Source organism: Caretta caretta, chromosome 5, assembly GCF_965140235.1.
Source record: "Caretta caretta isolate rCarCar2 chromosome 5, rCarCar1.hap1, whole genome shotgun sequence".
Lineage (NCBI taxonomy): Eukaryota > Metazoa > Chordata > Testudines > Cheloniidae > Caretta > Caretta caretta.
Genome location: NC_134210.1, coordinates 101729160 through 101756521, shown reverse-complemented (window position 1 = coordinate 101756521; position 27362 = coordinate 101729160). Strand labels below are relative to the sequence as shown.

The 27362-nt window shown below is 42.9% G+C and overlaps 1 protein-coding gene and 1 long non-coding RNA gene across 6 annotated transcripts in view; one reads left to right on the top strand and one right to left on the bottom strand.

Annotated features, from left to right (window-relative positions):
- Positions 1 to 27362, bottom strand: part of KANK1 (KN motif and ankyrin repeat domains 1) — a 167910-nt gene that overhangs the window by 57081 nt on the left and 83467 nt on the right. For 3 of the 5 annotated variants that reach the window (XM_048850877.2, XM_048850875.2, XM_075128752.1), the window contains exon 4: positions 4391 to 4507. In XM_048850877.2, the coding sequence (XP_048706834.1) occupies positions 4391 to 4427 (37 nt within the window). In that variant the 5' untranslated portion in view covers positions 4428 to 4507. Of the gene's footprint in view, positions 1 to 4390; positions 4508 to 19894; positions 20625 to 25770; positions 25847 to 27362 lie in introns of those variants that run through there. The other 2 variants (XM_048850878.2, XM_048850879.2) reach the window with 2 other exon arrangements.
- On the top strand, positions 24571 to 25904 carry LOC125636950 (uncharacterized). Its single transcript, XR_007356782.2, has 3 exons — positions 24571 to 24730; positions 24886 to 25138; positions 25776 to 25904. It is a non-coding gene; the product is annotated as an uncharacterized LOC125636950 (long non-coding RNA).

Below are 27362 nucleotides of genomic sequence, written 5' to 3'. Positions count from 1 at the left end.
GACCACTTAGAGAGAGAGATAAAATGAGTCTGCTCTGCAGCCTTAGCTAACAGGGGACTGGCTTTTAGCTTATGTGGTAGAAGTTCATGCACTATGCTTCAGAGACCCCAGTTTGATCCTTCCCGCTGACAACCGGGGTCTGTTGGCGTTACACAAGCAGGTGGGTTAATTGGCTTCTCAGGCCCATATTAAACCATTCACAGCATTTGTGGGGTACATACCCCATAGCCAATGCTACCATATTATTATACAGATTCCTGTGGCTTTACCTATTGCACAGCAATACAAGGATGCCTTTAAAATTTTAACAGTTCCTCTCAAATTGACTTTGGGTTGCAGGAAAGATATTTTCCTTCCTAAGCATAGGTGCATGGCATGCTTCTGCAAGCTCTACATGCAAATTTGCAGAGGTATCAGTAAGAAGAATTATGATTAGTTTCGCTCTTTGTCTTTGAGGAGAGCACAAGGTTGAATCATGATCCCCTTGATCAATTCTCTAGCAGTGTTTTCTAGCTTTGTTGCATTGTAGGGATAGTGTAATTTTTTGGGTATTCATTGCACTAGTAAATCCCCTTTCATATTATGGGATTTGTTGCTTATCAGTGTACCTGAACCAAAACTAATTTGTTTAAGTTAAAACAGATCAGAAAGCAGCTAAAAGAATCAAGACTTTTGTATTCAAAATAAAGCATTAAAGGTTTTTCTGTGAGGGGCACTGGAATTACTTCCAAGGAACCCCCCATATTGTAAGTTTCAGTCTAGGATGAGTTGTGACATTCCATTAACGGGTTTAGTGAAAACCTTGATAGACTTAACTGCAAAAGTGCCGGTGGGGCCACACAATATTGCTTCTGTGTCCATTAAGGCTGATTCATAAACCAAGTAATATTTGCTGTAAACTGAACCCAGAGGGTGGTGAAGACACTGTTACTAATCTGACAAATAATCATTTTAACTGTCCTGCCTTTCAGTTGCTTGAACTTTGTTTAGAGTCACTGGTTGGTATAGGGACACTGACTGAGGCCAAACTTCCACGTAGCTCCCCACTTAAGCATGACATTCACAACTGAGTGCCTGCTGCAGCTGCTCTGACAAGTGCATTAGGCCGCTATGCACTTCCCCAGCACCTTCATACCCACTGAGTTTAGAGACCTATTCAGTCAGCACAGAAACCCAAATCCAGTTTAGGACTGGATTCTACAAAGTGAAGAGTTGAGAGTACTCAGTGCCCCACATGAATCCTCAGTGAAACAAAACAGAAAACTTATTTCCTGTAAAGAGAAAAGAAAGTCATGTACCTCTCTCATGGTCATCTGCAGCAAATTAGGCTCCTGAACAGACTATACATTGATGTTAGTGAGACCTAAACCAAGAATTAAAAGCGAGTCCCTATTAAAAACTCATTTCCTTTAACATCAGAGGATGATTAACTAAGCTTATCGTTCATGCAAAAAACCTTTTGTAATGCAGATGAATACTGTGCAACAAAACCAAAAGAGGAATAATTAAAAACTTGACTTTAGTAATTTATCAGCAAACTGAACCACTGACAGACAGGTTTGAATTCCATTACAGTTCCAGTTATTTATTAGCCATATTTAAAGTACACCATCTTTGCTGAAATATACAAGAACTATTAAAATTTATAATCAACAACCTTTCTCACAGCTAGCTTTCATGATAAAATTATCATTTGCTTTGTAGATGGCCTCACATGCACAAACAGAAAATATTTATAACTAAATGTATTTTCATTTCAATGCATATTTTTCAAAAAAGTTCTCAGAGTACTTGTATATACATGCTAAATAGAGTGAACCTTTCCTACAAACAAACCTGAAAACTCCCTCAAGATCTTGTCTGCAGTTGCCAATCTGTAGTATACCAGACAGGCTCAAGTATGCAGAAAATTAACCAAAAGGACACAGTAGGCATACACATTTAGTAGTCTTAGTACTCACATTGGTAAATTAGCAGCTAAAGCAAAGCACTGTTCCTTAATCACCTTGTAGATGATGATGGTTGAATTTGTGCTCAAAGCAGTCAAACTATTTAAGTAGCATAAATCTAGTGCTGAAGCTCATTACACATCTATCTAGTTCTTTTCCTGGTGACAACTGATTCAGAGGGTATTGTGTGCAGAAAATCTCCACCTCTGAAGTTTCTTTTCCCTCTTAGAACACTGTGCAATTAAGAAACCTGCTTTAATATGTCCAACGCCCAGATGAGCAGGAGTTAAAGGCAATCTCCCTCACTCAGCACAGCAGAATAGCAAATCATATATGTCTGTAGTCCAGCGCTTAACCCATTGTGAAATACTCAAGGACTGGAGAAGCATGCACATACAAAACTAAGTGTTACACATTAGAACTGTGGCCTCAAGGGTTTATAAAGCAGACAAGTCCTGACAGTCCTTTATGAAGCAGTGGAACAGTATACATCCTAACTTTCTGTTTTGACCCAATTGATCATACTTGCTCTCAGTAAGGGAGCAAACCGTTTCTACTCTGCATTGAGTCCTATTTGCATACCAGTCTCAAAACTAAAGATTCTTGTACTAATATATCCCCATTTCAAACATTTAGCTTCTTATAAGTTGAAGTGTCAACAGACTATCACCATTTTCTGTTATTAGACAATTTTACAATACAAATAATTAAAAAGTCAATTAGCTATAGTCAAAAGTAAGCCTGATGCACTGAATCTATACAGAACATTCCAAACATTTTTTAGGAGTGAATAATTCTGCCTGGCCTGAATCAAGAGCATTTAAAAAAAAAAAAAAAGCCAAAACACGCGAGGGTGAGGAGCTAACCCTGTACTCTTGTGTCTAATTCAGAATGCAAGACTTTTATAAAGCTTTTTAAAAATTAACTTTGTATTTATGTTTAGAAAATTTTACCCACCCACACAATATAACTTTTTTGCTTTATATAACAAGAGAAAACACTCCCTTACCATGTGATAATCTTGAATGTGGGTCAATCTTTTCAAAATAAAATTTTTTTAAAATGAAGTAGTTTCTGCTATCACTGTGTTTTAAGGCTGAGTTTACCAGTGACAAACAATTATCAGAAATTACTGATAGCTTCACTTTTAATAAAGTTTTCCATCTATCCTACCAGTCTGTTAGGATTGGGCCATCCTTTCTCATCTCTTTGCACAACCAAAGACAACTGCACTCCTTTTTGCTCAGAGAGAAAACTTTCTAGTCCTTTGTATTGATGAATTCTATAGCAAAATTCTATAGCAAATATAACTGATGCAGCCAGTACCTTATGGATTTCATACTAGTCCTATAACAGAAGTTTCTAAAGTTGTACATTGCCAAACAACATGTGTATCAAATACAAATACTGTCCCTGTCAATATCTATTAGACTACATTTCAACAAGCACGTGTGAGTCCAGTAAATACTTTGTATGATCTTTAAAATAAGAGGAACTTGATTTTTGACTCACCAGAAAGAGAAGTTTACAGTTTCACATGAATGCCATGGGAAAAAACCGTAACACCCTTCCCACCTAACCAAACCTCAATTTACATGCCCATGCTGCAAGCATACATACATACATACATACATTAGAAAAACTTAGTGCACTGATGTTAAAGTTTCTGCCTTGTACCCGAAATTCTCCATGTAGTCCGTGCTGAAGGCCTGCCCGTAGTATGCTAAAGTCATGTTTGTGGAATGCCCCAGAGAGCAAGAAAATATTGACAGAACAGTGAGGAAAAGCGCTGTAGCACTTTTATCAACTGTCCTCTAATCTCTGACCCCTTCTGATCTATCAGCCTTATCAATAACCCATGAACATCCCTTGGACTCAAATTTTAAAGAGTACCGAGACCCAAATAAATGTGCATGGATCTTCATAGCCCAAAGAAGGGAAAGTAAAATGAATAATTAAAATTTATTCTAAATGATGGTGGAAACCAAAAGAAGTATAGTTAGACACATAAGGGATGTTTAACACCATAGGCTTCCGATGTCACACATGAGAGCTCTTCAGGCCTAAAACTCCACTACAACTATAGCATAATATCCATTTGTTTTTCTGCAGTGAAACTCTATGAGGCAGATCCACCTCTAGTGCAAACTAGTGCAGTGCAGTTACTTCCGTGCAGCTAGGCTGATTTACACCAGGTGAGGATCTGTCACTAGAACCTTAGTTCGTATGTTCAAGCTAGGAGAGCTATTTGCAAAATACCTCAAAAGAGGAAACAAAAATAACTAAGGAGAAAAAAAACAAACATTCATCTATCAGGAAAACACTTTGAAATATTTGTTTAGAGTCATTTGCACCTTGATCTTTCTCACAGATTCACAATTTTATAGAAAGAGAGTTTAAAAACACAACGCAATAGGGAAAAGCGTCCCAAAGTTAGTTACCTGAGGTACTGCCACTAATATTCGCTGGGTAGGCCATGTTTGTTCACTGACAAATCCAGAAATATGTTGTTAGGAGTCATGCAAATTTCATGCATCAAGTCCAACCAGACATGCAACCTGAAACAACAAGAAAAAGGCAGTTAAAATTTGACAGTTTTAGACAGCACTGTATGGAGTCTCCTTTTCAGTATATAGATGTATATATTTCAGTATATTTCAGTTCCAATAGCTGATCATTTTGAGTGTCCGAGGGCTTATCTTCAGTAAAAAGTTAACTTGCATGTTGCCCTTGATTGGAGTCCAGTCCACCCAAGATACCCTTATCTCAAGCACGGTGGTGTTTTAATTCAAAGTTGGCTGGCTTGTCAGGTGGGATAGGCCGAAGCCTAGGTGTTGCCAACACATGATCTACTATAAACAGGACCACTATGCAATGTGGACTCAGGGTTAAAATATAAGCATTAGGATTTCTAACTGCTTTGTCTACACAGGATTTTTAGCAATTTTCCCATGCTGGTCTAGCACCAGAGCAGCAACATCAGTGCTGACAACGGCGGGAAGGGTGTCGACCGAGCAGGTGATTTTTATCACCATTGTCTAAGCAGGGTTAGATAACCTGGTGGTAAAAACACCTAGAGCACATGAATGCTAGAGCTCCCACAGTTGCTGGCATCAGTGCAGCTGCACCTGTGCTAGACAAACTGTGGGAGAATGACTGAAATTTCTCAGTGCAGATGTAGCCTAAAAAAGGATCCTACATGTCTCAGCACAGGAGAGGTGGCCAGGAGACATGTGAGGTAGGGATACCCCTACCCACTGCTAATCACCCATGCCATATGGATGCCTTGGGAACCTGGGTAAATGTACCAAGTTAGGAAGGATTTACACCGGAGACCAGCCTAATGCACAGCAGATTCAATAAAGCGCAAAAGTGGCTTAAAGCTGACTGTCCATTCTGGGCCCCCCTCAGTTGCAAACGCCCTCCTTGGCTGCGGCAGAAGATCTGGGCCATTAATTTTAACCTGAGGGCCAGGGCTGGAATAGCATTCTGTCTCCTCTCCCATACTGCCTTCTGGTTCTATAATTTCAGCTTTTTGCGGGGTGGGGTGGGAGGGAGCGGGGGGGAGGGTAAGAAACATCTCTCTAGCTGTTATGTTTGTGAAGAAAACGTGACCAAAGTGCCAATGATATAGAGCAGTGGTTTCCAAACTTGTTCCACCACTTGTGCAGGGAAAGCCCCTGGCGAGCCAGCCGGTTTGTTTACCTGCCGCGTCCGCAGGATCAGCCGATGGTGGCTCCCACTGGCTGTGGTTCGCTGCTCCAGGCCAATGGGAGCTGCTGGAAGCGGCAGCCAGTACGTCCCTCGGCCCACGCCGCTTCCAGCAGCTCCCATTGGCCTGGAACAGCGAACCGCGGCCAGTGGGAGCCGCGATCAGCTGAACCTGCGGACGCGGCAGGTAAACAAACCGGCCGACCCACCAGGGGCTTTCCCTGCACAAGCGGTGGAACAAGTTTGGGAACCACTGATATAGAGGTAACTGAGTTTGCAGACAGCCTGAAACAACAGCTAGAGAGATAGGGCGGATGAGGTAGTATCTCTAACATCCTGAGAGCCACACGGCTACAACACCACTGCATGGAACAAATAGCTGTAAGGTGAGGTATTCCATTCACTTCAATAAGTGCCAGTGATGATAATTTAGAGGTCAACATGGTTAGCTATTTTGCTACTCATCAAGGTATATTAAAGGGGAGGAGAGGGGAGACTCTTACCAAAATCTACACAATTTACTCTGTGTGCTCGGGTTATTTTGGCCCCCTAAGTTGAGTAGGTTTAGCAAGAGTACCACCACTTATTCCCTCCCAGGCCCCAGCTAAGGAGGAGCCAAGCCAGCAGAAGTTCAGCAGGGCATCTGACTGAGTCCCACAGAGGAACCCAGCAAAGCCAATGGATGTATTAGAACTCCAGTAAGGGGGAGAAACCAAAAAGAGCACAGCATGTGTGATCACATTTTTAACATCTGCACAATCTGAGAGTGTCATCTCATTTTGTCATCTCCAATGGGTGGAGTTTGGAGTAGAATCATAGAAGATTAGGGTTGGAAGAGACCTCAGGAGGTCATCTAGTCCAACCCCCTGCTCAAAGCAGGACCAATCCTAACTAAATCATCCCAGCCAGGGCTTTGTCAAGCCGGGCCTTAAAAACCTCTAAGGATGGAGATTCCACCACCTCCCTAGGTAACCCATTCCAGTGCTTCACCACCTTCCTAGTGAAATAGTGTTTCTTAATATCCAACCTAGACCTCTCCCACTGCAACTTGAGATCATTGCTCCTTGTTCTGTCATCTGCCACCACTGAGAACAGCCTAGTTCCATCCTTTTTGGAACCCCCCTTCAGATAGTTGAAGGCTGCTATCAAATCCCCCCTTGCTCTTCTCTTCTGCAGACTAAATATAAGCCCAGTTCCCTCAGCCTCTCCTCATAAGTCATGTGCCCCAGCCCCCTAATCATTTTCATTGCCCTTTGCTGGACTCTCTCCAATTTGTCCACATCCTTTCTGTAGTGGCAGACCCAAAACTGGACACAATACTCCAGATGTGGCCTCACCTCGATCTACTGGCAATGCTCCTACTAATTCAGCCCCATAGGTCGTTAGCCTTCTTGGCAACAAGGGCACACTGTTGACTCATATCCAGCTTCTTGTCCACTGTAATCCCCAGGTCCTTTTCTGCAGAACTGCTGCTTAGGCAGTAGTTCCCCAGTCTGTAGCAGTACATGGGATTCTTCCATCCTAAGTGCAGGACTCTGCACTTGTCCTTGTTGAACCCTATCAGATTTCTTTTAGCTCAATCCTCCAATTTGTCTAGGTCACTCTGGACCCTATCCCTGCCCTCCAGAGTATTTACCTCTCCCCACAGCTTAGTGTCATCAGCGAACTTGCTGAGGGTGCAATCCATCCCATCATCCAGATCATTAATGAAGATGTTGAACAAAACTGGCCCTAGGACTAACCTCTGGGGCACCCTGCTTGATACCGGCTGCCAGCTAGACATCGAGCCGTTGATCACTACCCATTGAGCCCGACAATCTAGCCAGCTTTCTATCCACCTTATAGTCCATTCATCCAACCCATACTTCTTTAACTTGCTGGCAAGAATACTGTGGGAGACCATATCAAAAGCTTTGCTAAAGTCAAGATATAGCACGACCACCACTTTCCCCACAAATACCTTCCTTGACCCCCTACTGACTGGTCCCCTGTAAACTAGTCATATGTTTCCAGTTACATTTGTTTTAAATACTTTGCTACATGAGTAAAGTTTTAGAACACTAATCAGAATGAGCAAAAAATCAGACGATGCTTTAGAAACTCATTTGAAGCACGAAACAGGCAAATCACACTTGTTTACATTTAGTGAAAATTACAACAGTTGTGTTAGCAATTATTTGTCCCTTGTGATGTGCATGCAAGTATGTTGTTTCCCAATAGGGCTTATGTATCTTATTGTTGCATATCTAGAAAGAGAGGGATAAACGGACTTAGCCATCCATTTTCTGAGAAACAAAAAGAACCTCACTGCAACAAGTGTTTACCATTTATGATCTCCTATGTGGAAGGAACTACAGACTAGGGCAATACTGTAATAAGCAGGGAAGTGAAAAAGTTGTTATATGGGCGAAATGAACAAAGGTTATGATCACAAAATAATAATGAAAGCATCCTAGACAGCCTGCAAAGCAAACACACACAGCTTCTGAGGTCCCAGATGTGGCCTGTTGTACAGTTAAATGTCAGTCATAACAGGATATCAGATTTCTGAATCAACAAGCACAGCGGACAAAAGAAAATGCATCCAATTTGTCAAATTTGCAGTGAGAGCCAATGTTTAAAATATGAAAGCTTTTAATAAAGTATAACCATTTTCCTCCCAAAGAACAAAACCTAGAGCACTGTTCCATCTTCCAACTGCACAGCGTTCACCTCTGTATTTAGGATACCTTAGATACTGTAAGCTCCATGAAAAGTTTGTCAATAAAAAAAGACAACTTTTAGCTTGCCATGCTGCATGTTTAAGCTTAAAGTTATCAGCTTCTAATATATTCATTGCAATATCAGGCATCCTGTTCTTTGTTAACACAGACAATGTCTATTTGCAGCTTTCCATTCAGTTTGAATCTGTATCAAGGAAATCCAAAGCAAACACCTGTTGAGGAGCTCTGAGGTCTTAGAATCATAGGAGTGGAAGGGACTTTGAGAGATCTTCTAGTCCAGTTCCCTGCACTCATGGCAGGACTAACTATCATCTAGATCATCCCTGACAGGTATTTGTCTAACCTGCTCTTAAAAATCTCCAATGATGGAGATTCCACCACCTCCCTAGGCAATTTATTCCAGTGCTTACCCACCCTAACAGTTAGGAAGTTTTTCCTAATGTCCAACCTAAACCTCCCTTGCTGCAATTTAAGCCCACTGCTTCTTGTGCTATCCTCAGAGGTTAAGAACAAGTTTTCTCCCGCCTCCTCGTAACAACCTTTCATGTACTTGAAAACTTATGTCCCCTCTCAGTCTTCTCTTTTCCAAACTAAACAAAGCCAGTTTTTTCAGTGTTCCTTCATAGGTCATGTATTCTAGAATTTTAATAATTTTTGTTGCTCTTCTCTGGACTTGCTCCAATTTGTTCACATCTTTCCTGAAATGAGGTGCCCAGAACTGGACACAATACTCCAGTTGAGGCCTAATTAGCGCGGTCTTGTCTATGCACAATATAAACACACTTTTCGGTCTTTTCTACGTGGAAAAGCTTTTATGATATAGGCTCAGGCATGAAATTAGGCCAATTAGTGTTACTGAGGTATAACACTCCCTCCTCTCCCCATAGGCGATGGTCTTAATCCAGTATAAAAAAGGGCCTTTTTCAGTTTAGTTTACAGTACTTGGGAAGGGGTTTAAGATAAACCAACCCCCATGCTCTCCCCCACTTTTACATCAGAATAAAAAGTGTCGGGGGGGGGAAGAGGAAGGGGAGGAGCGGGCATGTTATACTTTATAGCTATCTGACTACACCTGTATAACTGGTAAGACAGGAAAGTTTTACCAGTTATACAGGTGTAGTCAGATAGCTATAAAGTATAACACGCCCGCTCCTCCCCTTCCCCTTATACTTAGAGCCCTGCATGGATACAAATTTATATCCGCGGAACCACAGGGCTCTCCCAGAAACCACAGCAGCGAAAGGAGCAGAACGTGGGGCCGCCGCTCCCAGGAGCCAGCGCCCTGTGCCGTCAGCTCCCCTGGAGCAGCTGTACCGCTCCCAACCCTGCTTCTGTCCCTTCCACGCAGCTGTCTGCGTCTCCTCTTTAGGGTCGGTGCAGCCACGCCAGCAGCTCCTCTGGTGCGGGGCACTGGCTTGTGGGAGCGGCGGCCCCACGTTCTGCTACTTTTGCCGCTGTGGTTCCTGGGAGAGCCCTGCAGCTAAGCAGATTCCAATTTATATCCGCATCCACAGATATAAACGTGTATCCATGCAGAGCTCTACTTATACTGGTATAACTGCATCCGCACTGGGGGTTGTACCACTTGAACTGCATTGGTGTTTAAACATACATGATTCAAGTGATACAAAAACTGTATGTTGTGCCCTAAAATCACATGTGACAGGGCCGGGCCAGATGGCTATAAGAGAGTAATAGAAAGCAGATATATTAGCCCCAGGCTAAGTAGGTCCCTTTTCCCTGGGTATGGTAACAGGAAAGGTTCCAGAACAATCAGGAACCTTCTGGAGACAATTAAGACAGGCTGATTAGAACAACTGCAACCAATCAAGAAGCTGCTAGAATCAATTAAGGCAGGCTAATCAGGGCACCTGGGTTTTTAAAAAAGGAGCTCACTTCAGTTTGTGGTGTGCGTATGAGGAGCTGGGAGCAAGAGGCACTAGGAGCTGAGAGGGAGAACGCGGACTGTTGGAGGACTGAGGAGTACAAGCATTATCAGAGACCAGGAGGAAGGTCCTATGGTGAGGATAAAGAAGGTGTTGGGAGGAGGCCATGGGGAAGTAGCCCAGGGAGTTGTAGCTGTCACACAGCTGTTCCAGGAGGCAATCTAGACAGCTGCATTCCACAGGGCCATGGGCTGGAACCCGGAGTAGAGGGCGGGTCCGGGTTCCCCCCAAATCCTCCCAACTCCTGGTCAGACACAGGAGTCGTCGACCTGGACTGTGGGTTCAGAAAAATGGCCAAGCTGAGGGCTATCGTGAAGCTCCAAGGCGAGCAAATCCGCCAATAAGCGCAAGACCCACCAAGGTAGAGCAGGAACTTTGTCACACACAGCTTCAAATGTAGCTGAACCCCACAGCATAGCTGCAGCATAAGGAGATAGAAGGGGTTTTCTGTTGTAGGAACACCACCTCCCTGAGCGACAGCAGCCACCACAATGGAAACATTCTTTCATTGACCTAACCGTGTCTACACCAGGAGTTAGGTCAGGCTAGCTATGTTGGTCAGGGGTGTGGATTTTTAAACTCACCCCCTCCCTCTCCCTTTCCCCTCTGAGTGCCACAGCTACAGTGAGCTAAATTTTAAGTGTAGACCAGGGCCTGCTCAAAGCTAAAACCTTAGGTGAACCTAGCTACATTGCTCAGAGGTGTGAAAAAGTCACACCCCAGACAGACCTAATTAAACTGACCCCAGTCCCGGTGTAGACACCACTAGGTCCATGGAAGAATTCTTCCGTCAACCTAAGTACCACTTCTTGAGGGTGCAGATTAACTACACCAGCAGGAAAACTCCTTCCGTCTCTGAAGCGTCTACACTATGGCAGTACACCAGCATAGGCCTTCGGGTAGGTCTACACTATGCTATGCTATGCTGGCATAACCCTGTAATGTAGACACAGCCTACACTGACAGAAGGTTTTTTTCCCCTGTTGCTGCACAAAAGACCACCTCCCCAAACGACAGCAGCCCTCTTCCATCTACAAAGCTGCGTCTTCTCTGGCAGTTAGGTCAGCATAGATTTTTTTCATACCCCTGCCCATCACAGCTATGTTGACCTAATGTACGTGTAGCTCATGTCCAAGCTGAGCTGCTGCAAAACCTGTATGGCCACACATGTATCAATTCCAAAGTTGCACAGGGTTTTAACTAAATCCATTTTAAAATTGCACCTTTAAACTGGTGTACTTCTGTGCATAAAATAAGAATTAGGAAGCAAGAAGAAATCACTGCAGCAATTTAGCACAGTGACTGGGAAAGAGAACCCAGACAGCTAACCACGGTACTGTGGAAAAACACTAAGGGCACGTCTTCACTGGAAACATTGAAGCGCTGCCGTCGCGGCAGAGCGCTGGCAGAGAGCTGTCCCAGGGCTCTAAAAAACCACCTCCACGACGGGAGTAGCTCCCAGTGCTCCTGCACTATCTATGCTGGCACTTTATAGTGCCGAAACTTGCTGCGCTCAGGGGGGTGTTTTTTCACACCCTTGAGCGAGAAAGTTGCAGTGCTGTATAGTGCCAGTGTAGACAAGCCCTAAGAATTGATTCTTGACTTTCTGAAATGGAATGCAACTGTCAAGTGTCTGTCCCAAGATGGAAAAAGCTGGCCTAGCTTGATATAAGCCAAATATATTCTACAAAACAATGTTTTAATATCTCTCTCTTCTCACAATACATGCTGAACTGTACTGTCTGCATAGGTGCAGATCAGCTAAATCGATGCTCAATTGTGTTTAACAGGCACAGATTCAGAACGTGTGGTGCACTAGGTTTTAACCATTCCTGGAACAGCGCTGTACATGGTTTACTTGGAGATGCAGGCCAAAATAAACCATGTTCAGCTGCACCACGGTCAGTGAGAAGCTTTCCTAACATGGACAAGGCTATGGATGACAGGAGAGTTCAAATGAAAAATGCAACTCCATAAAGAGGAAGAAAACACAACACATACCCTCTAATAGAGAGAATGTACAAAAGAGAATTAGAAAAGGAGCTTACATTTTTCATTCCCACCCTTAAGGTTTCTGCCTTTACTAGCCCCATGTTTTTACATGCTTATCCCATGCCTGCGTGTGAATACTATGAACTAAAGTCTTAAGGGTAAATGCAAAACAAGCAGAGACTAGCTATATAAAGTAATATTGCTCAATGAAGCAGTTTTTAAATTGTTTTGAATTAGATACTCAAGCTCTCCTCTGCCCCGAGATTCAATTTTGCACCTTTTTCAGAAAGCGGGTTCTTTACTAACGCACAAAGCTTTGTTAAAAATCTTTACTGGTCACAAAAGACCAAAGGGCCCAATCCTCCACTGCACCTTGCCTGGTCATTTATACCCAGACAAACCCTACCGAGTTAGAATTATCCCCTGACTTACATTGTTGGTGACATTTTGCATAGATGTAGATGTGAAATAGTTGGGGTGTTCTGTAATAGTTTCTGAATGCTATATAAACACTTCAGGAGTTAAGAGACAATGTCTGGGCTATAAACTGGGAAGATCCTACTTGCCTGGCCCCATTCAGGTTTTATAGCTTGTTTTGTCAGTACTGAGAACCAACAGATCAAAAGGCTATAAACCATTCAGGTCTCTCTCTGCCCAGAGGAGGTAGGCAGTTGTTTCAGAGCAGTTTGCAGGGAACAGACAGACACCCACGCACTTAGGGGTCTGAAGCTAGACCTTCCATCCTATGGTGATAGGGTAAGAGACATGCATATAGAGTATTTGTTGTTTGAAAAAACTTTATCTATTACTTTATGAACATAAGAACAGTCATACTGGGCCAAACCAATGGTCCATCTCGCCCAGTATCCGGTCTTCCAAAAGTGGCCAATGCCAGGTGCTCCAGAGGGAATGAACAGAACAGGGCAATTATCAAATGATCCATCCCCTGTCCTCCAGTCCCAGCTTCTGGCAGTCAGAAGCATAAGGATACCTAGAGTATGGGGTTGCATCCCTGACCATGTTGGTTAATAGCCACTGATGGGCCTATCCTCCAGAAACTTTACCTCATTCTTTTTTGAGTCCACTTATACTTTTGGCCTTCACAACATCTGATGGCAACGATGTCCGAGAGTCGTGTGAAATACTTTCTTATGTTTGTTTTAAACCTGCTGCCTATTAATTTCATTTGGTGACTTCTGGTTCCTGTGTTATGTGAAGGTGTAAAACAAACACTTATTCACTTTCTCCACACCATTCATGATTTTATAGACCTCTATGATATCATATCCCCTCTTACTCATCTCTTTTCCAAGCTAAAAAGTCCCAGTCTTATTAATCTCTCCTCATATGGAAGCTGTTTCATACCCCTAATCATTTTTTTTGCCCTTCTCTGTGCTTTTTCCATTTCTAATCTCTCTCTTTTGAGATTGGTCAACGAGAACTGCACACAGTATTCTAGGTATGGGCCACGGATTTATATAGTGGCATTATGATATTTACTGTCTTATTATCTCTCTCTTTCCTAATGGTTCCTAACATTCTGTTAGCTTTTATGACTGCCGCTGCACATTGAGCAGATGTTTTCAGAGAACTATCCACAATGACTCCAAAATCTCTTTCTTGAGTGCTAACAGCTAATTTAGACACAATCACTTTGTATATATAGTTGTGATTATGTTTTCCAGTGTGCATTACTTTGCATTTATCAAAGCTGAACTTCATCACCCAGTTTTGTGAGATCCCTTTGTAACGCTTTGCAGTCTGTTTTGGACTTAACTCTCATGGAGTAATTTTGTATCGTCTGCAAACTTTGCCACCTCATTGTTTAACCCCCTTTATCCAGATCATATATGAATATGCTTAACTGCACTCGTCTCAGTACAGATCCTTGGGGGGATCCCGCTGTGTATCACTCTCCATTCTGAAAACAGACCTTTGATTGTTACTCTTTCTGTCCTATCTTTCTACCAGTTACTGATCCTTAAGAGGATTTTCCCTCTTATCCCATGACTGCTTAGTTTGCTTAAGAGCCTTTAGTGAGGGACCTTGTCAAAGACTTTCTGAAAGTCTACGTACACAATACCTACCGGATCTCCTTTGTCCATGTTTTTGTTGACCCCTCTCAAAGAATTCCAGTAGATTGGTGAGGCATGATTTCCCTTTACAAACACTGTGCTGACTCTTCCCCAACAAATGGTGTTCATTTCTGTGTCTGATAACACTGTTCTTTACTATGCATTGTTCTTACTGTTAAGATTAAAGACACTTTGGTCTAAGAAGGCTGCCCGGTCACTCTGTTAACCACTGGTCACAAGCTTCTGAATGGAAAAACCACAGGTACCTGAACCCAGTTGGAACTGTTGAAGGTAAGCACAGGACACTGTGGGCTAGGACGTCATGTAAGAGTGGGAGAACTGCAGGATTCCATCCTAAGAAAGGTCTGACATGCTTGGAATGTGCACTCAGAGACCAGGGAATGAGTCAGAGATGTAGCTAGTCCTGTAATCATGACAGCAGATAACTACATCAGGTACATGGCAGTGAAGAATCGGGCCTAAGATACATAGAGATGTATATCCAGAGCAAGATTAATGATAGCACCATTCTTCCTAAACTCAGCGTGTTAGTGATTGACTTATTCCCTGGAGAATGAGGGTTTATATCCCTTGTAATTTCTTTTTAATCCCATCTCATGTAACCGTGAATGTTCACAGGTTCCATATAAACACCCCGTTCATTTTTTAATCCTGCTAAGCTTTTCCACATTGCAGGTGAAGAAAATGCATAAGTGAATTAATTTCCCTGCTAAAGTCTGGTTGGTTGGGGGAATTAAGTTGGTGATATTGGCTGTTCACTCAGTTGTTGCTGGCCTGGCTCATCCCACATTGCAAAAGAAACAATCCTCTGATGGCATCACTCTCCTAGCCTGTACCCATGTGCTCTGCCCCAAGGAGGCACAACATGACCCTTTATGATTTACACAGTCACCTATGAGCAGCTAACCACATCCTGTACTGCAGGTATTTGCTTTGGGACTACATTGAACATTTCAACAAAGTCATCCACCACTGTGACATCTTCCCCCCTCCCACAAGTCCCACAGAAGCATCTCGGCAGGATTTATGGGAAGAGGGGTGAAAAAGGAAGCCTTGTAGCTCCCTTGGAAATCCTTTCAGCTTTTTCAGGCAAGTAAATGCAGATCCTAATCATGTCACATTAACTTATCTGCCTTCCTCCCAGCCTCTTCTTACAGCACTGGCCTATATGGAGACCTTTACAGTATTGCCCCTGCAGGAGCTGAGCTTGGAAGCAGGGAGCCAGTGAGATGGCCCAAGGCCTGTAGGTTCTAAAAGGATTCAGCAAGATTCAGAGTGGAACACTCCCAGCTACATCAACGGTGCAGCATCTATTGCTCCTATTGGTCCTTTACCCCTCCCCACAAATAAGATGTCTATACGACAAAAAATAAAGAGACCTGTGGCAGCAAATCTCAGAGCCTGTGTCAACTGACTTGGGCTTGTGGGGCTTGCAGTATGGGGCTAAAACTAGCCTGGGCAGAATAATAAAAGGGCAAAATTATGTACAGCATAAGAGCACACAGTAAACAAACTTTCCCATAACAAGCTATGTAAAAGCATGCAATAAACACTAATAGGGGAAGTCTAGCAGGTTTTGATGTTTAGCAGAACTTTTTAAAATGGTAGAAGCCCTTGTCATTGGTTCGACCCTCCTCCCACTCCCCAAAAAAATTTGAGTGAAGAACCAAGAAAAACATGGATAGCTCAGTTGTGTCCTTTGGGGCTCCCTGTCGCAGCTGGCATTCCTCATAGCACCACTCTTCCGGCAAGGAATCCTACATCTCCCTGTGACTTTGGCTCATCAAGCCAATGCATAATGAAAGGGAGTGTTTTCCACATAATTCCCTGGGAATTTCTGGTCAAACATAGCATGCCCTACTCCGGATTGTTGTTATTCTACCTCGATGCAAATAGGAAAAGTTTCTAAAATATAACTGTGTGCAATCTGTAGAACTGTCTTTTTAAATTGATCCAACAAAAACATGCTTTGGAATGATTTTTGCCATCAATATTGCCTCAGAATTTTCCATTTGCTACAGAACTGACTGGGGAGCTGCAGGAATTGTGAGGCCCTGGTACAGTTAGGACCTGTGTGTCACCAGCATACAAATGGTCCTCATGAAGATGAGTAGGGGGTTAAGTGAAATTCCCACTCTTACACATGGTGAATGCTACTGAGTCTGCAAACACACTGAAGTAAGCAAACGGTAACACTAATTCACGTAACTAGGATATCTTCACTGCCAGGAGCTCTAGAAACCGGTTTTTTCTTTTAAATAAAAGCTTTGCTTCTGGTTACTAGAGAGAAATTTCTACACTTCAAAGACAAAGACCTTTCTACACTTCAACACTGAAGAGCATTCTCCCTGCTGATTAGTCCTGCTAGACTTAGGTTACAGGGTTATTGCTTACTCATCCTAATGTATATTAAATGACACTTTAGGGATTGTTTTTAACCTTAGCCTGTTTCGGGGGAAACTGCTTGCTTGCTGTACTGCAGATGAGTTTGGCTGACATAATTCTGGTTTGAATAATGTCTGTCAAATAAAAATAAAGCTTTAGTTTCCTTTAGAGGAGCTGGTTACTGAAGCCAGACTCAGCTGTACTTTACAAGCATTTGCTCTGTTTACATAAAGCTGTTCTTGGCAGTTGGCCTGTATTTCGTGAGATGCTGTTTATAATAAGGGTGTTTCACACAGTAAGTTAAGGGTGCGCCTACACTGGCTATATTCTGAAATTTTCCCACCACTGCTCTGGCATTAGTGCCGCTCCACCAACAGCGAAACAGCTCATGTTGAGCAGCTGCTGGCGTTTTCACCATGTCATCGGCAGCTGTTCAAAGTAAATATAGATCACTGAAGGTTAAAAATCTGGTAGCCTGTCTACTTAGCACTGCCATCATTGTTAGTGTGGGTGATAGGGCAGCTTTGAGAGAATTTCAGAAAACTGCTCATATACCTTAGTTGGTGGAAGAAGCGGGGATGCAGATTCACAGGTTCAAAGGTTAACATGCATAGTGCACAGGTTGTTTGATAGAAATGGTCAATACTGCTTCTTAATAAAGCAACTCCCTTTCTGTGTAAGTGGTCTTCAGAAGTGAAATAGAAGATTTCTACAAGATCAACAAAAGTATTCGGTACCAAAAGCCTGGTTAACTTTAACTAAAGGTTATTAACGGTTATTAATTCTTAAAGGTTATTAAAGGTTATTAATTCTTCACTTGCTAAAACAGCTGTGCCGACTTCACAGTGTGTACGCACACTTTTACTTTTTTTAAAGTTCAGAAATTCTCAGTTAAGATTGTTAATGAATATTCTCTAGCATATTTAATTTATAAATCTCCAATCTGCAAATTAGGGACAGATGCCTTAGAAGGGATTTTCCTGTGCAAAGGCAGGGAAACTCATGAGCTGGGACTCAGTTTATCTGGGACTCATAGGGTACATCTACACTACAAAAAAAGACACACAGCAGCAAGTCTCAGAGCCTGGGTCAACCCACCTGGCCTAATGCTATCGTGCTAAAAATAGCAGTGTACACATTCAGGCTGGCTCCCAGGCTCTGAGACCCCACAAAGGGAATGGGTCTCAGAATCTTGTGAAGAATTATTTAAAGGAAGGAGAGATATGTCAGTGAGAGTCAAATGAGAAGAAGAACTTAGAGAGGATAAAATATTCCATAATTCTAGATTCCGATAATTAAAATACCAAGAACACCATAGCCTATTGCTAGACTTTATGAGGCTGAACAATTGATGTTCACCTACAAGGAGCAGCCAAATACATTTATGTATAGCTGGGTGGGAGTGACCCCATTTTTTCTTTCAGTTCCTATTGCACAAGGGCCTATCATTGAAACTCGCTTTACTCCCTTTAAGATCTGTGGCAGGTGCTCTGCAGAAAGTCATCTTTTCTGTATCTACCAGATATATATTACATTTTAATTTGCAAACCGTCAGTCCTATGATTCTTGTGTGCAGTTAAGAGGACACATCAAGTAATGCTTTGGCTACACCTTAGGAACAGTGGGAGGAGAGAAAAGGGCATACACACCTGCCATAGTCTTGCCTCTTGGTAGATCATGCAGTTGGATTTTGGGTGCAGGGGCAATTATACCTCTATGGGTATACTGCCTACAGTGTGTCTGCATGGCTATGGTCGTCTAAGGCCATGCTTAACTTGAGACTGTGAATTTAGCACAGCACTGCGAAACCCTATTTCTCATCCATTAAGTATCCCCAAACCCTGAGCATCATTTTTGTCATTCATCGCCAGCTAACTTCAGTTACCAGGCTAGCTGCACCACTGTCCACTCTGAGTGCATCTGCAAAGGCAACGAGCCTCCAGCCATCACCTCCTTTGGAGTGGAATTACGTGATTCTCCCACTAAGGGCTTGTCTACACAGACAGCGCTGCAGCTGCATCACTGTAGTACTTTAGTGAAGACGCTACTGCGCCAACCGGAGAGCTTTTCCCATCGACATAGTTAATCCACCACTGCGGAAGGTGGTGGTAGCTCTGTCTCCCTTCAATATAGTGCAGTCTACACTGGGGGTGAGGTCGGCATAACTACATCACTCAGGGGGGTGGATTTTTCACACACACCCCCGAAAGCGACATAGTTATATCGATGTAAATTGGTAGTGTGGATCTGGCCTCAGACTAGGACCTGGGTTACAGACCTGTGTGTTAACTGTGATTATCTCAGCAGGCTCTAGTTACATTCAGTATCCACAGCTCAGCTGTGAGCAGTTATTAATTCTCTCACCCAGGATAAATAAAATGTAGAGGAAAGGAAATGCTCATCTCTCCCTGGTGTGAGCATTATGAAGGAACTATGAGGAAAAGGAAATATTCCCTCCATTCACATTTTCTTCCCTGCTCTTTTTTGTGTTTATAGTGAATTGCTAAAACCTGGGATAAGAAACTACCTGGGATAAGAATATTCATTGAGGTTTGTTCGAAGTGTCTACAGTAATTAGGAAACATTTCTGTGCACTACTGCCATATAATCATGTTCTCTACTCAGGTAAAAGGTCAGGGGTGGGAAGCCAAACAGCCATTACTTAGCATTTTTAAATGTCAGGAAATGCAAAGGTATTGATAATTCTCCAAAAGAATACGTTTATAAAAATGTTTTCATCCACCCGGACAAAGCTGCTAGCTGAGATGAAAATCACCCAGCACCAACACAGAGTGAAAGTCTCCCAAAGCAGGTGTTAACTGGAGAGGGGTGGGGAGGAGACAATACACAAATCACACACTAGGCCTTTTCAGGATTCTGTATGTAGGTCAGACGTTCACTGGCCTTGCCTGCAAACACTGAGAAGCCTGGAACGGCTCTCCCTGGCACAAGAAGCAATGCAAACCTCCACACATCCCCTCTCACAGCACATAACAGACTATGACAATCAGAGCTTTGCATTCCACAGGGTAGGACAAAATACAGCATATAATTAAATGTTCATTCATAACATTCACAAGTCAAGATCTTACCAATACAAAACTGTTTTTCTTCAAAAGGTTTAAGATAAGTTGGTAGCAATAAATGCAGTCAGGACAGTGTGTTAAGCTCATTAAAGCAACTCTGGCAATTGCTTACGGACGTACTGTCAAAGAATTTTAAGTCCAATCCTGGGTAAATAGAGACATTTAGCACCAACGAGCCTGGACCTTGAACTTTAGGTGAAGCTTGGTATAAAATGGCATATTGCTGAGAAGGGTTATGGGTTAGAGATGCTGCAGTTGGTGCCCCCTTTATGACAGCAGCTTCTCAAAAGAAGCCTACAGCTGTAATCCATCTGATGAGGAAGTTAGGCCACAGAAAAGGAGTCCTGAGAAGCTACTAAAAGCAGTGGCAGATGCATCCATTCTGGTAAAGAGGTGACATATTTCCTTTAAACCTAATACTGCATGACAGTCACAAAGTTAATTTAACAGAACAGCTCTTCCTGGTGACTAATCTCTGTGGGCTTGAAAATGTCCAGCAGCTTCTTGCCAAAGGATCAATCTACCTGGCCAGGTGAGAAGTACTCACTCCATCACCACTCCTAAGGTAACATCCATTAAAGCCATGTCTCTTTAGTTTACTTCTTCACTTCCTCAGCACCAAGTCATCTTTATCCTCATCCCGCAGCCCCATCAGTTCTGCTCCCCACCAGATAAAATAAATTCTGTTCGCTCTCTCCAACATACACGCCGGCACTCTCCCCATTAATACATTCTGGGATCTAATCTCTCCACCAAATCAACAAACTCTAGGTTCTCTCATGTCATGCAGCAGCGATAAAGGATATCACAAAGAGTCGCTTTCTTCCAGCACTGAATGTGGAACTATTGGAATCAGAGTGACAGCATTAACCCTAAAGCTGCTGTCTCCCTGCTTCACTGCAGAGCTCCTGCCCAGAATCTCCCCAAGCCTCACTCTGCACCTTACCCCTCGCCTGGCTTCCTGATACACATTTAAAGAAGCAGTGCACCTCCTCACACTCCACTGCCACCATTACTGAATACTGGGCTCCATTATCCCCCAAACAAATGAACATGGGCCCTCTCACCTCTTTGCAGCCTGCTCTTAGGTTACCACTCTCCTGGATACAGAGGAGACCCTCAGTGTTCCAGCACCTCTTCTCCACATGGACTTCTTTACGCACTGCTCCCCATCCTGTACAAGAAAAGCAATGCCTATGCTGCTCTCCCTCTCCTCCCTTTCCTTAAAACACTGGTGCAGCTTTTCCCCCTTCCCAAACAAGAGGAAGTGGCTCAGAGACCATGAAATTCAGGCCTTCCCCCACCCCACCAAGTAAGGAGCCAGCAGCTCCCTAGCCCCATCTACTCAGGTAAAATTTCTACTCATCCTGGACAAGTGGGTTTTTCAAGCCCTTCCCGTGGAGCAACTGTTCTAGCGTCACAGCCTCTATAACGCATGTGTAGACATTCCTGTGCGGGGGGGCTGGGGGGGGCCTCCACAAGTGCATCGAGTCTTAATTGAAGAGCCTGATTGCTCCCACACAGCACTTTCAAAACTGCCTTCAGTGAATGAGCACGTGACAAGTTACAGTACCTCACTCAGTGTTTCGACCCAGAGCTGACACAGGCTACCAGGAGACTGTCTGCAGCTCAGGACAGCTAGGAGACTGCAGCTGTATTTTCAGTACTTTACGTTTAGTGGGTCACTAAAAAGTTGGCAACTTCCTGCAAGCTGCACCGCCTCAGCCTCACATATGGGTGACGTTATCACTGTGCATGGTTACAAGGACAAACAGAACGGACCCAGATAAGGCAGGTAGGACGCAGCGTGCTATAATGCACTTGGCTTTCCATTTAGGAGAGTGCGAGGTTACTCTCTAGCAGCTGGCCACACAGAGGGTAAAGGAACTTGCTTCTAATGCCAGCTGTGGAATTTCCCACTTAGCTCAAGTGGTAAAGGCCTGTGTTTTGGAAGGCAGCGGCCACGCTCAGGTCTAGCTCAGGCTCTCCCCCTCTCTCCAAGAGGGATTTACATAGCAATTGTATCAGTTGTCTGAAGCATGCTGATCTTTCTTAGGGTTGATGCCTGCATTCTTTTCAATAGCTGTAGCGCTATTAACCCCTTGGTACTGTCTAAATTAGCAACACACCCTCCACTACTGTACACATGAGAATACACTGCATCACTGCATAATTACTTTGCCTCTGAGAAATCAGATGTTTAAATTCAGCACAGGGCTGTGGGAACCCTCTACCTTCCCACTCCCTACACACCCCAAGTGTTTAAATCCCCCTCGGGATTGTGCCTGTCCCACTGCTTTTACCTATCATACTTCTCCACTACTGTTGTCAAAAACCGAGCAGCAGTACACGGACAATGATAGCAGTGTTCTGCTTCCCGAAGAAGTTTCAGCACAGAAACAAGAGGCACAGGTGCAGTCCTTTGTTGCTGCTATTTGGAGACAGGCAGAGCAGTTTTTTATAAATTCCAATGTACCCTTTTCAATTCTAATTAGCGTCGCCAACTTTCTAATCGCACAAAACCAAACACCCTTGCCCTGCCCCCTGTGCTGCCTTGAGGCCACTCCCTCCATCGCTCGCTCCCTCCATCGCTCGCTCTCCCCTACCCTCACTCACTTGTTCATTTTCACTGGGTTGAGGCAGGGGATTGAAGTGTGGGAGGGGGTGAGGGCTCTGACTGGGGGTGTAGGCTCCAGGGTGGGGCCAGAAATGAAGGGTTCAGGGTTCGGGAGGGGACTCCAGGCTGGGGCAGGGGGCTCAGGGCTGGGGCAGAGTGTTGGGGTGCGGGAGGGGGTTCGGACGGCAACTTATCTCAGGCAACTTCTGGAAGCAGCCGGCATGTCCAGCTCCTCAGTGGAGGGGCTAGGGGGCTCAGCATGCTGCCCCCGCAGCTCCCATTGACCATGGTTCCCAGCTAATGGGAGCTGCGGAGTCGGTGCTCGGGGCAGGGGCAGTACGCGGAAGCCCCATAGCTGGCCACCCTATGTCTAGGTACTGGAGGGACATGCCTGCAGCTTCCCAGGAGCTGCGCAGAGCCAGGCAGGGAGCCTGCCAGCCCCGTGCCATCTGGACTTTTAACAGCCTGGTTAGCAGTGCTGACCAGAGCTGCCAGGGTCCCTTTTTGACTGGGTGTTCCGGTCAAAACCCGGACACCTGGCAACCCTAATTCTAATACAGAACTAAACTGACAACAACAAGCTGAGAGCAACACAGTAGGTTCATGAACTAATTTTTCATCTCTAAGCCCTAGATTAGAGCTCTGGGTTACATGACTGTTGTGAAAGAGTTTCCTAGCCCCTAGTATGGTGTGTACTGTTTCTTTATAGCTGACACAGGAAGCCAGGCAGGAAAAAGACTGGGAAAAGCTCTAGGCATTTTAAAAGAGAGTGTTTGCAATTGTTAAATTATATTATTTTTGTAGCCTGCGTTTTACAACAGTTTTGAAATGCTCCAGTTTTTCAGTGGTATTTAAAGATTCTCAGTCCCAGTCTGCCTCCTGAGGCTCAGTCACTGCTGGGAAATACAATGACACTGTACGGCATATTATTAAAGAAGCAGTCCCCACAAAGAGACCAGTCACTTTCACGGAGTGGACAGACTTAAATTGTGCTAGGCATTTATAAAAAAAAGTTATTCCTTTATTGAGAACAAAAATTAATAGTGAGCTAAATACATGCTACCTTCTACTTCAGCTGACACAGAGGTGTTTAATTGTAAGCAAGCAGTACCACTGGCATTTGCAGTACCACCGGTCTACAGCACAGCAGCTCTCTTTTTAACAAGCAGTCAGCATTCAAGTGCCAGAAAACTAGACTTTCATGCAAACTGCGTACGGGCCAAGGCTACAGCTCTATGCTGACATGAGCAAACAGACGTTATCTGGACGGCTCACTATGTATCTCACTGCGCATTCCAAGCTATCATCAGATACCTATTTTCTAACTGAAGTTTAGATCTAAAGGTCACATTCCAGTACACTGAAATACTGGACCAAACCTAATCCAGGTAACTGCTGCCAAAACCCCACACATCAGTAAAGGACCCATAATGTGACTAATTAACCATCTTTGATTTGTTTTTTCCCCATTCAATATTTAGCTACAAAAACATTAAAAGAAAATCAGCAAAATAAAGTATTTCTGTGCTAATCATAGTATGATACAAACTCCTGGTAACATATATGCTCCACTAAAGTACTGTGGAAAACCCTAGAGATATATGATAAATTAGTGGGGGGGGGGGTCTTTCAAAAGAATGCTCCCAGAGTTGTATTTGTTTACAACTGTGAAGCAATAAAATCTGCTATGTGATTTATTATTGGTTTCTCTGTATGGGCTGCCTAGTAGGCAGGCAATTTTGTATTGTGTACAATATTAAAAATAAATAGGATATTTTTAGTTATAAGGGAGGTTGGCTTCACTGACAGTCACATTGCCCACAGGACAAAATAAGCCAGTAATCTCTCTTACCAAACTATTCAGGATGCCTGAGCAGAAGAATATTTTCTTTGCTGTGTTTATTCCAGGCTAAAAAGCTAGCTCCCCGAAAAGCTAACAGCCCTTCTCACTACTCCATAGTAACAGCTTGCTACAGAGAAACCCAGTCCAAGAACGGTCCAGGACAGGAGCAGGAAGTGAACTCATAAAGGAAGCAGCAGCAGTGCTCTCTGTCCACTTACTGGAGGAACCAGGGATAAGAAAATCCCAGACTCATTAGCACCTTGCTCCCTTTCCTTCTCACCAAAGCAGTTTGGAATGAAACAGGGGAACGTCTTTGATCCACTCCAAACCCAAACAGAAACAAAGTTTGGAAAATGTTTGGATACTAAGCCACTGAACCAAGGTTGGTAACGCTGGGTAGGGTGATTTAGGAGGATTCTGTATTGCATCTGGCCCTCTGTTCCCATATAGGGGTTCAGTTTTTAGCGCCACTGACTCTTAGCTGGCTTTCTGCCTCTTAATGAGGGTTTTTATTTTGTCTGTTTGTTTTTATGTTAGAGATTCTCTGGCTTTAAAGGCTCTGCGACAGGGAGGAGCAAGTGCATTGATTGGCAGCACTCATCGCTTTCACTTCTGTTGCTATTGTCAAGGAAGCACAAGCATTACTGAGAGCTAGCTGTATTTTCCACGAGCTCCAGTCACTGAGTGTGATAGAGTCAGTGCCAAAAGCAGGTATCACAAGGGATTTGTTACACTTCTGTGAATTTTCCCTGGGAGGGGAGGAAAGGAAGAGAGGCAAAAACGTTACAAGGTAATAACACCAAGCTGGATTTAAAACTTCTGTGGCTAGCTATTTTCCTCTTAATTTAAGATTTTTCCTTAACATATTTCTTTCTTTTAATGCTTGTATAGCTTTGGAAATGTAACAAGCACTGAAAGAAAGTATTGATTTGCACCTATCTACATACTGCACTGGGATTATTCTCACTTTTCCTTCTAACAAAATGGCAAGACAAAAATAAGTTATAATGCCCTTCCTTTATAAACCAAATCAATGGTTTTAATAAAAATTTCTATTGATTCCTTTATTAATCATTTTAGCTCTATTTCTAAAATTCCTATGGCTGCACTACAGTTCAAGGCCATTCAGCATTCTTCTCAAGAGTGCAATACGAAGGAATCATTGGTATTAGTTAACAAGCAGACAAGTAAGAGTGTAAGTTTCAAAGGCAGTATGGACAAAAATCTTTTACCTTCCATTTTAAGAGAGTACAGGTGTTCTAACATCTGTAGCTACAGATGGTCTGTCCCCTATGTGAGCCAAACCTTTTCCGTCCTCTGTCTATCACTATGCATTATAAACAAGGGATTAGCTAACATGATTACAAAATATTTTAACGCTTTTCTATATTTTACCACCCCAAAAGTGATTTTATTTTATACCTCAGGAATGAAGCCATAAGCTGAGAGTTCTTCGGAATTGTTCCTACACAAGAGACGGATGAACCACAGAACGCTCTGTGTACAAAGTGCAAAGTACAAAAGCTATTCACCTCCCATGGTAGTTTACATTTGCCAGTGTTTGTTGTATTTCCTATGCCAAATACAAGAAATACGCAGTAAAATAAAATATGGAGGTGTGGAAAATGTTGATTTATTTTATTTATGTTTATTAAAGATAATGCCAAAGTCATGATTGTGGATAGTTATCTTTAACTACACATTTCTGCCACTACAATGCAGATGTTGCTGATTCAAGCCCAGGCAAAAAGAGATGTATTTATTACAGGATGAAAGTTAATTTTTCCTACAGATTGGACCACCAGGATACAAGAAAGGGAAGAGAAAATGAAAGTTGAAACTGTGTTTGTTTTGCCCAAGCTACTAGGTATAGTTTCTCTGAGAGCTTCTGTGCTATTTGTTGTACCTTGATTACAGATATACAGTTTTTAATTTAAGCTATTTTGCCTTACAAACTTTTACTGTTTTAGATCTCACTCCTGTAAAAACTGAGCACATGTAAATGGTTGCAGGAGCTGAGTTTAATTTAATATACAGACTTCTTTGCCATACAGAAAGTAACACTACAGTGCCTAAGCCAACTTTGGTTAATTTCAGGAAGAATAATGCCACTCTGGTGGTATAAAGATATGTACAAGAAGCTTTTAACATATTGTTACTACCATAACGATCCTTTTTCTTAAGTATTTTTATACTTGTTGGCTGAATGTAGCAAAAAGGAATTCCATTAGCAATATCCTTTAAATTATAAATGCTGCTTGTATTCTTGCTACATTGTTCTTCCAATTTTTGAATACAGTATGTTGGCTGCAGTACCAGATGCCTGCAGTACCTCTTTTTTTATTGTTGAATAGGTATGGAATATATACCCATCAAAATTTTTTACGGTACCACCAATGTAGGTCTGTAAATATGACAACATATTTTCCCCAAAATAACTTTAATAGTAAGAACGACATCATTTGTTTCATTTGAGATAAACAGGAAAGTAGAGAGGAGAAAAAAAATTCAAAAAGTCACTCAACAAGTCCTGCTTTGGAGAAGGAAATACGGAGCATATTTAATACTTGTGAGTACTCAGTCTACTGCCTGAATATATTTTTTATGCTTCGGATAATTAAGTAGACCATACTTCGCAGAAAGATTACAATTTAAGTCTTTACTTTTGCAGCAGACTAATGTTTTACAGCACATGAAAGATGGAGATGGGAAATGTAAAAATACTTTGTATACAAAAGATAAAAGTTCCTCAGACATGAACAGATCTCAGTTAAGTTTCTTACCTGCTGCCATCATACTGAATTTTGACATATAAAAATAGAGAATTATCAGCAAGGAGTAAAAGCTACCAGGATCACAAACCAAACTAAAGTTCTTAAAATACTGAAAGATAACCCCCGTCTAAGTTTAGCTAAAAGTCATCATATGATAGCTATACCAGACCACCTATAAAGGAGATACAGACAAGTTCGGTTTCCACAAGGAAATGAAGTAATGCATTTACCTCCTGAGAG